A 12,002-nucleotide genomic window follows, 5' to 3' on the forward strand; every position below is an offset into this window, starting at 1 on the left:
CTGGTTAGTGAGATAGGGTGGTAACTGCGGCAAGAAGACGGTGGACCTTTTTTCGGTACTGGGACAACCTGGCCGATTTTCCAGTCATCCGGCACCTCACCCAGTGATGACGACTGCTAAAGATATGGCATAACATGTCGCTGATGGCTTGTTTAGTTCTTTTTAGAATTTCAATGTTGCCATCAATACCTGCCGATGAAGAGAGCTTTATAGAGTCAATTATATTTGCAACGCCAGCCGGATGGAAGGTGATATCTGCCGTAGTGTTATGAGCACAGGGCGGAAAATCGCGTAGGTAATCAACAGGTTCGTCAATAAAAATCGAAGAAAATGTGCGGTTGAGTGCTTCCGTAGCTTCACAATCAGGTATGGGTTGGTTTTAGTCATCGTTTAGAGGCAGTGGTTGCGAGTGATTAGTATTAAGGATCTTCGAGAACTCCTTCGTGTTATCGTGAAGAATGCTCGGGAGTGCGGACAAAATAAAGTCACCCTTGGTTCTGCTGGAAAGGGATTTTCTGCATTGCGATATTTCTTCCATACGTACTCTGTGTTGGAACGCTTGGCAGCACGGAATAATCTTTTCTTTTTGTTGTTCAAGCATTTTAGTGTTGAGTCGAATCACGATGACGACTTTTTTTTTTCTTTTACAGTGTTGGTACATGTGTATCTATCAAGTCGTGCACTTTGTTTCTAAACAGGAGCCAGTTTTCGTTGACGGAGCATTCTAAAAAGTCGGAAAGAAAACTTGTAGAAAAAGTTTCTAGTTCGATGTTCATAGCTGCGTACTTTCCTTTATCGTAGAGAGTTATAGTTTTTTTTTTCTTTTTTGCCTAATGCAGCAATTTCAAGAGATATTGAAGCATAAAGCACTGAGTGATCACTAAGACCGGACATGTAAGTCACTGATGAAAATTTGTCAGGATGAGAAGTAAGCACGAGGTGAAGTATGTTATCCGAACATGAGACAGGTGTTGACGAAGTCGCTTTCGGTAGCGTTCACTGACATTGGTACATTGGGGTTAGACCAATCTATGGAGGGAAAATTGAAGTCGCCAAACACAATGGTAGGTGACTGGCAATACCGTGTTATAACAGAATGTAGTGCCTCATGAAAGTCAGCCACAAACGTCATGTCAACATCCGGCGGGTAATTTGCGTATGAGCCGATTCGACTGGAACGAATCATTCAATTGTGCAATGTGTGGAGGACATTGGGGCACACGTGGTCGCGTGCGACTCAGGTCTCCTCTGTCTGTCTGTGTCTGTCTGTGTGTCTGTCCGTCTGTGTGTCTGTCCGTCTGTGTGTCTGTCCGTCTGTGTGTCTGTCCGTCTGTGTGTCTGTCTGTCTGTCCGTCCGTGTCTGTCCGTCCGTGTCTGTCTCTGTGTCTGTCTCTGTGTCTGTCTCTGTGTCTGTCTCTGTGTATGTCTCTGTATCTGTCTCTGTGTCTGTCTCTCTGTGTGTGTGCGCGTGTGCGTGCGCGTGTGCGTGCGTGAGCACTATAGAGATCCTATAGTGCTCCCTGTCCCGACGTGGAAGCAGTGGCGGACCCAAAGAGGGGGCGGTAGGGGCGATCGCCCTTCCCTCCTAAAGCCTGTGTCAGCACCCCCATCCCCCCATTCAGTGCAAGTTGTCCGTTACGACAAATGAGAGGGACCACTGCGAGCACAAATTACCTGCACTTACGCTGCATGAGATGGAATTCTTGTATGATAGTAATGACTACAAACAATGAAGTCGGGACCTTCCCAACTCGCCACTTCTATTTCAGGTGACGCTGCTTCTTACGCTTAACCCTGATAAACCACTTGAAAGCCTGTGCAAGATGCCTAGCGCAAAATGCTGTAAGGGTTTCTAAAAAAAAATGTGACCATATCACTCCTGACCTGTTCAAACACCTTCCCGAAAGAATTACCCGATTACACCAAACGTTTGCAAACGCATCTCCCCGCCGCGGTGGTTTAGTGGCTAAGGTACTCGGCTGCTGACCCGCAGGTCAGCAGCCGAGTACCTTATCCCGGCTATGGCGGCTGCATCTCCGATGGAGGCGGAAATGTTGTAGGCCCGTGTGTTCAGATTTGGGTGCCCGTTAAAGAACCCCAGGTGGTCAAAATTTCCGCAGCCCTTCACTACGGCGTCTCTCATAATCATATGGTGGTTTGGGGACGTTAAACCGCACACATCAATCAATCAATCAGTTGCAAACACATCTCACGAAAAATAAAGCTGACTACACCATGAAATGGTAGCAGCATGTGCGCAAGCACAACACACTCGCGGCATTGGACGAGCTCACAGGCTCGCGCATGCGTACAAGCACATGCACGCGCGCAGCTTGACATTACCAACCAGCACCAACGCACCATTCCCGAGGCAAAAGTGTGGGAGTAGCCATTTACGAAGACATAGAACAACTCGACGCTACAGATGAGCCGCATAGCACCCCAACAGCATACAACTGGCAAGGCAAGACAGCAAGTTGCCCGAGAAGTTTTAGATGTTGAGCAGAGTGTTATGAACAGCAGCCCGCAAGACACCGACAGCCACGAGGTAGAACTACAGACACGATCTGCAACGAGAGAACAGGCGCTGAACGTCATCTGTGCATGGGGGTCAAGGTGGGAAGCTATACGATGAATCGCGAGTACCAAATGGCAAAGCGCGTAGAAAAAGCTCGGTAGACTTACGCATGGTTGACTGAGTGCACCGCCTAAGTGCACCGCCTAAATGGCAGATTTCTTGAGGAGCAGGACACCCGGTAGACGTGAAGCACGAGCGCAGACACGGCTGACCGGACGGACGAAAATTCATCATGCAGACTAAAACTGGAAACACGCGTTTCAGTACTTACTCGATCACCAACACGAATTCACAGTAAAGGCCGGAAGAACTCGATGTAGTTACGCGCAGTAAACGAAATGCACGGTCGGGTAGGCAATTTCCTTTTGGTAGCAATACCCAGCAGGGGAGACCGGGTGGTGAAACATATTGTGCCAGCAGAGGTCAAGGCACGCGTCCTGTGTCTGAAACTGTGAAGGTATAGCGCCTGATCAAGGACGGAAGGATGAGGAAAGCGTGTACTCACCATGATTAGCATATTTGTAGACACGGGCTTGTCCGAGATTGAATCACGTCCAGCGACGGCGAAAACACGGCGTGGCACGAAACGCGCGAGTGTAAATGAACAAATGGGACACATACTCTAACCGCAGCGCGCTGCGCTGAGGGCTGAATGCAACGTCCATTCACGAGTGTTGAACTGCAAGTGTGAAACTGACGGTCCGGATGCCACTTACTTTCACAACATTTCGTGCCTGTTTCAGCGCGAAATTATGGTCGTTAATGAAAAACATGCGAAACGGGCCGATATATATCCTTCTCGCGAGTGGGAAAAAATCACTGGCTGTTGCCTGCCTCAGCATCCCAACCAGTCCTTTCTGCTTCCGCCATGGAGACGACCTGATGTGGTCAAGGCGCGTCGTACTAAATTGGTATGCGAAAATTGAGCCCATTTGGCCAATCAGGTTTGCAATCCCTGCCCAGTTTTACAGCTAAGGAAAGTTAACGGCCGTGCATAGCATAGATGTGTGTGGGACCCACCTCTAAGAGTTGCCGAAGCTAGAAGCTTCCTCGTTAAACCACGGGGTAGTCTCGCGAGCTCTTGGTTGTTTAGGTTTGACCTATGGGATTGGGAAGACGCATAATACAAGTTAACGGTCTACGCAGGAACAACTTAATCGAAACGTATGCAGCAGTAACTAAACTGCAAGGTGGCGTCATACAGACGGCGTAGAGTTACTTACTTGAGATGGGCTTGACGTGTGCAATATGCATGGCCTACACCGGCAATGTGGGTTGCCAGCGGCCTTTTTTTATATATATACATTACGGCTGCTCATGCGTGGGTTTCAGCGCTTGTAGACGTTTTTCCTTCATGCGCCGTTATCGCGATTCATCGCTCGTTCGTCAAGATCGCCAAAGCTTATTCTACTTCCACATATGTCTGTATCTGCTTTTATCATAAGACGCCGTTCTTCGTTCTTGGTGTCTGCGAACACACGTTCGCCAAATTTTAAAGTTGCGTTTACAATCGCGACAGTGCAGTGAACGATTGGCCGGTGGTCCTACAGGCGCGTGCGCAGATGCGGGAGGGTTCAGAACAAAGTGTAGCCGGTACCCCTCTCCCCCTCCACCCTTCCCACTTGTCTCAGTGACTCTGCAGTTTATTCTTTCTTCATACAGAGACGTTACAGCAGGGGTCAAAAACGTGAAAAAAAAAAACATCTTCATGGCCACTGCACACTTCGCATAGAGGTTCAACAAATTTGTGTAGAGCGTCATGGCCCGGCATTTTTTTTTGTACTTGTAATCCTAACGTTATAATCTGGTTATTTTAGGTAAATGTCTTTTTCGATTCCCGTTTTATCATGACATATCTAATATAACAGCTTAGTAGTTGTAGTAGTTGTAGTAGCACAAAACTTTATTATGTACACAATCCAGACAGGCTAGAACTCCAGTGCCCCGGGGAATATACAGGGTGAAGAGCGAAATCTGTCCGGCAGGGTGGTGCCCCTATTCCAGGGCCCCACTGGCACGAGCCATCCGTTCAGCTCTGTGGATCAGTCAAAGATGATCCACCAGGGCTGGGCTAGACAGCAGCGCCTCCCATTCCTCTCATGTGCCATTGGAATCGTGTTCTCCGTCATGCTCTGCACACTCCCGCGTGATGTGAAAGAGTGTTGGGGTGGCTATATACCCCAGGCATATGTCTCTATACGCCGTGAGGTAGATCAAGTGAAGAGTGTGCACATATATGTAAGTGTTAGTATGTATTCTTCTTAGCGCTGTTGCCTCCGCAGCGCTGAGTTTGCTATGAGGACGTGGGTATAGCTGCCTATTTTCCCTGTAGTACTTTAGAATTGTTGTGAGACAATGGTCCAGGGGTGTGGGGTCATCTATTACATTGTCTTGAGTTGCTCGGTGATTTGTAAAGCCTCGAGCCGCCTCGTCCGCTTGCAGGTTCCCTGTCACGCCCTCGTGCCCCGGTGCCCAAGTCACGGTCTGTACGTATCTTACTGTGGGCTCCCATCCTGTCCCAACCAATATCCGCAGCACCTGCGATCAAATTTCGCTCTTTAGCTAGTTTCTGCAAGCTTTTTGCGAATCTGTAATGATTGTTAATGGAGCGTTTCACGTCCATCCCTCTTTTATTGTGAGTGCTATGTCGACAGCTTGAAACGCAATTTTTTACGTCGGGATGAAAGTAATCCCGGCCCCAGTTTTACTATTTTATTTTCATTTTGGTACAACCGTATTTTTTTCTCATACCGATCCAAGACAAACCTGGCTACTCTGTTTTGAATTTTCTCTCATTTGTTAATCAAACCTATACTTGTGACGGGTCCCAAAGAGTACAAGCATATTCTGAAATTGTACGAATACAAGCGAGATAAGACGGGCTTCTAAAGTGAAAATCTGCGCATCTCCAATTCCTTTAGATATAGTTCAATGCTGCCGGAGCTTTGGCAACCACATAATCCACATATGCATTCCAGGAACAATCGTACGAGAGTAACACACCCAAATATTTGTACCTACACGTTTTATCTAAAACGTTTCCCATTATTTATAGGTTTGAATTATTTGTGTGCGTGTGTGGCACAAACACGGACGCACTTGGTAGTGTTTAAATTCATTTGCCTTTTAATACACCATTGATGAATACGCTCAAGAGCAGCCCGTAATTCAACGATATCATGTGCATTTTGAATTTTTGGCTAGATAACGCAATCATCAGCATATATCCGCATATTTGAGCTTATCCCTATGTTAATGTCGTTAATAAAAATAATAAACGGCAGATGCCCCTTCACTACCTACAGTGGGACGCCAGATGTGACCTCAAGGAAATATGACTTCACGACATTCAAAAGAACACACTGGCGGCGTTGTAACAGGTAATTTTCGATCCTGTCAAGATTTTTTTTTTCGTTTATATTTAGTGCTCGTAATTTGACAAGAAGCAAAGGATGGGAAACAGTGTCGGAGGCTTTGCTGTAATCGAGGAAGATTCAGTCTGTTTGCCCACGTAAGTCAATTATAGATACTCGTTACGAGAACTCGAGAATTTGGGTCGTATACATTACGAAAACCGCCTTGTGTCTTTGTAAATAATTCTTAATCTAATAAATGCTTTGTTATAGCCTTGTACATTATGTATTCAATACCTTTACACGATATCGATGTAAGCGAAATAGGTCTTAATTCGCGACGTCTTTCTAGGAACCTCTATGTGAATTGGGGCTCCATTTGCTACTCTCCAATCTTGTGGCAGCTGACCAGTACATAGCGACTTTTTAAAGGTTAGATAAAACTAAAGCGAAATAAGATGAGCGCACTTTTTTTGTAAATCTCGGAGAAACGCCGTCCGGACCGGCAGCTTGTATACTTTCGTCGAGGTTCCCTAGCAAGGCCGCAATACCGCTAACACTAATTTCGAGTGGTTGCATATATAACGAACACGACTACTTGGCAAAAGTGAACTCAATGTAGACTTGGGCAAAATGATCTAGTTTGAAGTAATTATTTACGCACGTGGATTTTTTCATATCCTCAGAAAGAGTGCCCCCAAAATAATTTCATGTATTCCAACAAAATTAGACCCACATCCTTTTAAGTACTTCTAGAAGTATTTAGGATTTGTTCTCATACTTACGTTTAGTCGTTTGAAGAACTGTTTTTTTTTTTCACCTAAGCCAATCTTTATTATCACTTGTCAGTTCCTGTAGCTTTCATAATGAGCTTTACACTCCAGGTTTTTTGTACATTTTAAATTTAAATGCCTGTTCTTGATTAGTCTCAGAATGCTGTAAGTCACCCATGTTTTTTTTTTTTTGCTTTACTCTTCTTAAGCCTAGCCGTGCCAATACTCTGTATGAACTGCTCCCAAAATTTAAGTATACCTTATTTTTATATGTGTTCTACAAGTATTCTACATTGTGTTTTTTCCGCCAAGGATTCAAATAGAGCCAAATAATCGAGAAGTTTTGCGGAAATTGACGCATAATGCCCTTTGTATATATATATAAGAAAAAAACACTTTTCTACAACTACACTTTCTAACTCGCTGAATTTTTATTCTAATTTATGCTACAACAACCTGATGGTATCTAATAGCTGGAATAATATCAACATTACTTACCCCATTAGGCGAGTTACAAAAGATAAGATCAGGCGTATAATCAGGGCTTGTGGATTCCAAAACGTACTGTACCAACCCAAAAGTATCAATTATTATTTTTCATTTCTAGATTACTACGGCTGGCATGCAACAGCTCACATGACTCTTTTTTTTCGTTTTAGATAGGGTAAATTAACATCACCAGTTAATAATATGCAATGGACAGATACCTCAGAAACGATATCACATACACTAAAGTTTGCGCTGGAAGGTCGAAAATATTTCGGCTACTCCCCTGCCGAAGAATTAAAGGTGAGCGCACATTCCTGTCGACTACCCGGACACTGTGATTTAGTATAGTTTGATTTCTCAGACACGTCGAATTTTCTTTGGAAGTGTAAAAAGCAGTAATTTAAGAGTTTCCGCGACTTTCTACGTGCTGCCCAGAACTGCCAACAATAGTCACGCATGCACGCCGCCATTTTTATTCTGATAACATGCGCATGCGTATCTTGAGCCGCTTGTATTCGTGCGTAAAATGCACCAAAAGTAGTACCTTCGTAGTTCCGAGCAAGTGCCCAAGGTTGAACTGAAGTTACTTACGACGCAGGCTGCAATGGCTTATTGAGGAAACAACACGCCACTTTGAATACCAAAGTTCTTTATATTTCTTGGTTACAGTTAAAGCAACGATGAAAAGCTGCTCAGAAGAGCGGGCTCGCATAGTACATCTTTTACAGGGAGCCAAAGGAAGGATAGAACGTAAAAAAAAAAAAAAAACAATTTACGGGTGCATTGGAAAGCTCACGTGTATTGAGTGCCAGAGCGCTAGGACTAACATCACTGGCGTAGTTGCGTGTCCCTCCATTTTTGGTTGGTGCGCAAACCGGTGACAGTCTTTTTTTAATTATTATTGCGACGAAGACTTGCCATTAAGGCATAATATTTTTGCGTGCATGTGTATTAAATGTGTGCCGTTAGGCCAGTGCTGTGTATAAACTGAAGTAGTGTATTGTGGAATGTGCTGTCGTGTATACACCGGTTGTAACTGGTTGTGTCGGTGTAGCGAAGGCCGGCTTGAAGCAGGTGACGGGAGAATTCTGGCTGCAACCCTTGGCATGTTCATATAACGTTGTATGCCTCTGCTTGCATCACTGGAGTCGTACAATACGGACACGTATCACCAAATGGTAAATGCAACCAGTTCCATGATGATATAGCGGCCGGTGTAAGGGCTACCCCCGCCCGCAGCCTCATAAGCACAACTTCCTGCACCCTAGTTTTTCGCTACCTCTTTTAACTTGTAAAACGTAATTCAGCCGGCAAGCTTTAATATTTCAGTATTTAAATTGCGCGGTTAAAGTCGCAGGAGACGCTGCCGATCTATGGTCGCTGCCAGTAACAAAAAAGACGACGTTAATAAGTAAATAAAAAGACTATTATTGTTCTTTTAAAACATTAAACCTTAATATTGACCGATTTGAAACGTTTTTTAATTCAAAACATTAAAGCTAGTTTCAAATTATTACAGAGTGTGGTGTAATACCAATGGTCATGCGCAGCAGCTCCTTTGGGTCACGTGACTACGCACAAATGCCAACCAAGGGCCAACGCAGGCCAACGACTGCGGATGTCCGGATGATTTTACGCGGGAACCGATATTCGCGATCGGCCCGTGCACTGGCTCGTGCAACTGTTCCTTCTCGCTATTTTTTTCGCGTTGCACGTTCGACGGGCAGCCATACCTCTCGCTTTCCGACCAAAGTACCCTAGGGCTGCAGTCAGCGACTCGAGGAATACACGAAAGGGTGCGTGCTTGCGTTTTTGCATGCTGGCAGTCTCTGGAACACGATCTGCGTGAAGGTTGAATTTGCTTTCTCTCTTTTGGTATAGGCGTCCAGTCATGGAACCCAGGTCAGCACGTTCGTGTAAGAAGAGCCTGGTCACGCCGAGGACATTAATTCCTCGACGAAGCTCTTCGGTCGATGCGCGCTGCTCTGCGGGTGGGATGACGGGTCGCAGCAGCCGTTCTACCTGGACCCCCGCTATGTCGGGTGGACCAAACAGACGGTAGGCGACCTCCCGTGTCACCAGGCGTCTTTGTTGTAGTCTGATTGTCAATGCGTACGTAGACAGCGAGCGTGAAGCCAGACTAGACCACTGCGCGCGGTGTGGCACGTTCATTTGTTCCGATCGCTACCGTGCCCGAACCGAATCGAATTTCTCATTGAATAGCTGTAGAAAGGGGTTCGCATAGGTAGCCTGCTAGCGCTACGAACGCTATCTTTGCGTATCCTTTTCTAAAATCGCCTGCTTTCTCGAGCTGCTGGTTAACTCCTCTGAGCCGATCGCACAAATGAGCCAATAGTAACATCGGAATTCGGCCGCAATCGAAAGTGCTCTGTGTAACAGTGCTACGTCAAGCTGGACTAGAAAATTCTGTCAAGTGTGATTGCGCCATAGCATAAACGATGGCAAATCCCAGCGAGCTGGCGACTTAGCAGAATTATATTGTAGTGGCACTCAATGGTGACAGTGTAAGCACAACTTTTTTTTTTGTTCTGTTGCTTTTTGGACATTGATTTTCTTTGTGGCAATTCAAATGTCAGTTCCTTGCTCAACAAAAATCAGTAGTTCATCTATGTTGGCGTGAAATTTTTTAGGGAAAAAATTAGTCATCACACCTAGGTAGACTGTGCCGCAGTTTTTAAAAGCCTTTCATCTGCTTATTGAGTTGTAGTTGACAGAGTAATGCGATAACAGCAAGGTCAAATTTACACATGTTTAGGTGATGTGCAGTGCTTTTCAGCTGCAACTGACGAGCCATTTCACAAGCAGAGCAGTGTTCCGACACTGCTCAAGTTGCCTGGACTGCATTGTTCAGTTGTGCAAAACTTCAGTGTCTTTCCCATAGTATATGAATGTCAATTGGATGCTAAACTTTCAAAGCTGATAAAGTTATAGGTAGATTGTGAGGTTTTACATTCCTAGACCACTATGTTATTATGAGGCACAGCATAGGGGGGGGCTCCAGTTTAGGTTTCACTACCTTGAGTTCTTTAATGTGTACCTAAGTATAAGTGCTCAGGTATCCTTCCATGTCACGCCCAATGCAATGTGGCCACTACAGTCATGAATGGAACATGCACCTTTGTGCTTGTAGCGTGGCGCTTGCTAAAGCTACCACAGCTGGTCAGCCGATAAAGTTACAAAGACGAACTAAGTTGTTTCGTAAAAATCCACTTCTGTGGGAATCAGAGTGCATGGACTCGTAATCCATGTCTTTCCCATTTTTTGGTGCTGCTGTTTCGGTTGGGTCTGAAAAAACCAGTGTTGCAAGGACGAAGGCCTCCGAGACCGGGAGACATTCTGCAACTTTGATGCTAGGGAGAGCGCGTGCACCGTAGCATCATGAAAAGAGCAGATTGAAGACAGTAGGGCGGCATTGCAGGTAACGGAATAAACCACAAAATGTTGGGCACTAGGCATATAAAAGAAATGTCATCCTGGGGAAGAATACTAGAGTTTCTGTCACTTAGATAGCATCAGTATGCCTTCGTTACAACTTCTCTTTTTATCATTTTATCATCTATTTCTGCCCACCTCGTTGGAGCAGGGGTTATGGTGTCAGACTGCTGACCTGAAGGTTGCAGGTTTGATCACGACCACAACAGTCGCATTTCGATAGAGGCGAAATGCAACTACTGCCTCACACCCATTATTTCCCACTATAGTGCGATATAACTTAAGTCCAGAGACGCTCTGCCCAGACCAGACGACCGTTCTGCAACAGCTGACTGCTTCCAGGCACTCGAGAACTCACTTTGAAGGTGATTCACCAGCCGCGCAGCTCGTGAGGTCAGTCTGGAGTATGCGCCCATTGGCTCAGGCATGTGTGCATATGCTTGGGAGGAGTAAATTCCGCACACTTCGCTGACTCTAGTTTCGCTGTGCTGACTATAGTCGGACACAGCTTCAGAAGTCAGTGGCGTTTCCATCGTCAAAGGCGGATGCGTACAAGCCTACACTAATAGGCGCGCACTCCAGACTCTCGTCATGAGTCGTACAGCAGTCAGGAAACCTTGCCAAGTGCGTGGCGCGAAATAATTTTGTTACTGCATAGGTGATCAGCTGTCGCGCTTCCGTCCTCTAGGCGGGGCCTCCCCCAACTTCTTAAGTTCATCCGACTACAGAGTAATTGTAAAGAAATTCTGGATAGTCCGAAACTCAAACACTTGCACATCGTAGCAGGGTGTAACATCAAAGAAAAGATACATATGGAGAGGAAAAGCACCGTCCTGTTTGCATGCGTCCCTTGTTTAATCATTTGTGCTGCTCTGATGCGTTAGTGTTCAGTATCACTGGCTCGCGCACAATTTGTCTGTCTATTAATGTCATAGAGCTGCCGCTTCTTCATAAATTGGAATGCCGAGAAAGAGTAGCCAGATGATGTAAACTGTTTGCACTGCTCTAACCGCACTAGTGCTAGCCACCATAAGTTGTACCAGCAACTAAAAATGGCACTGCACTGGCAAGGTGAGAAAACAATCATTGAATAAAGTGTAACAAACATTACTGCGGTAGTGTCAGTAGCCTCAAGCCCTGCGTGAAAGCATTATGGCTGCATTTTACAGAGCTCACACTTGTGACTTGACAGCTCTGGTGAAGCACGTATCATGGTGGTATGTGGACTCGGGGGACTGTGGAAAGGTGCAGTGTAACTGGATTTCGCATTCATAAAGGCACTTTAAAGGGACCCTGCAATACTTATTTTAAGTAGTAATAAGATGGATTCACTAAAAGAACTTATTGCCTTACGAA

General features: G+C 45.5%; 1 protein-coding gene across 2 annotated transcripts in view; it reads left to right on the plus strand.

Annotated features, from left to right (window-relative positions):
- The first annotated feature begins 8,787 nt into the window (after nucleotides 1-8,787).
- LOC119172153 (uncharacterized) overlaps nucleotides 8,788-12,002 on the plus strand; it is a 38,297-nt gene continuing 35,082 nt past the window's right edge. For both annotated transcript variants that reach the window (XM_037423173.2, XM_075892991.1), the window contains exons 1-2: nucleotides 8,788-8,989; nucleotides 9,075-9,251. In XM_037423173.2, coding sequence (XP_037279070.2) covers nucleotides 9,085-9,251 — 167 coding nt within the window. In that variant the 5' untranslated portion in view covers nucleotides 8,788-8,989; nucleotides 9,075-9,084. The remainder of the gene's footprint in view (nucleotides 8,990-9,074; nucleotides 9,252-12,002) is intronic.

The sequence above is a fragment of the Rhipicephalus microplus genome, chromosome 4 (assembly GCF_043290135.1).
Source record: "Rhipicephalus microplus isolate Deutch F79 chromosome 4, USDA_Rmic, whole genome shotgun sequence".
In the NCBI taxonomy this organism is placed as follows: Eukaryota; Metazoa; Arthropoda; class Arachnida; order Ixodida; family Ixodidae; genus Rhipicephalus; species Rhipicephalus microplus.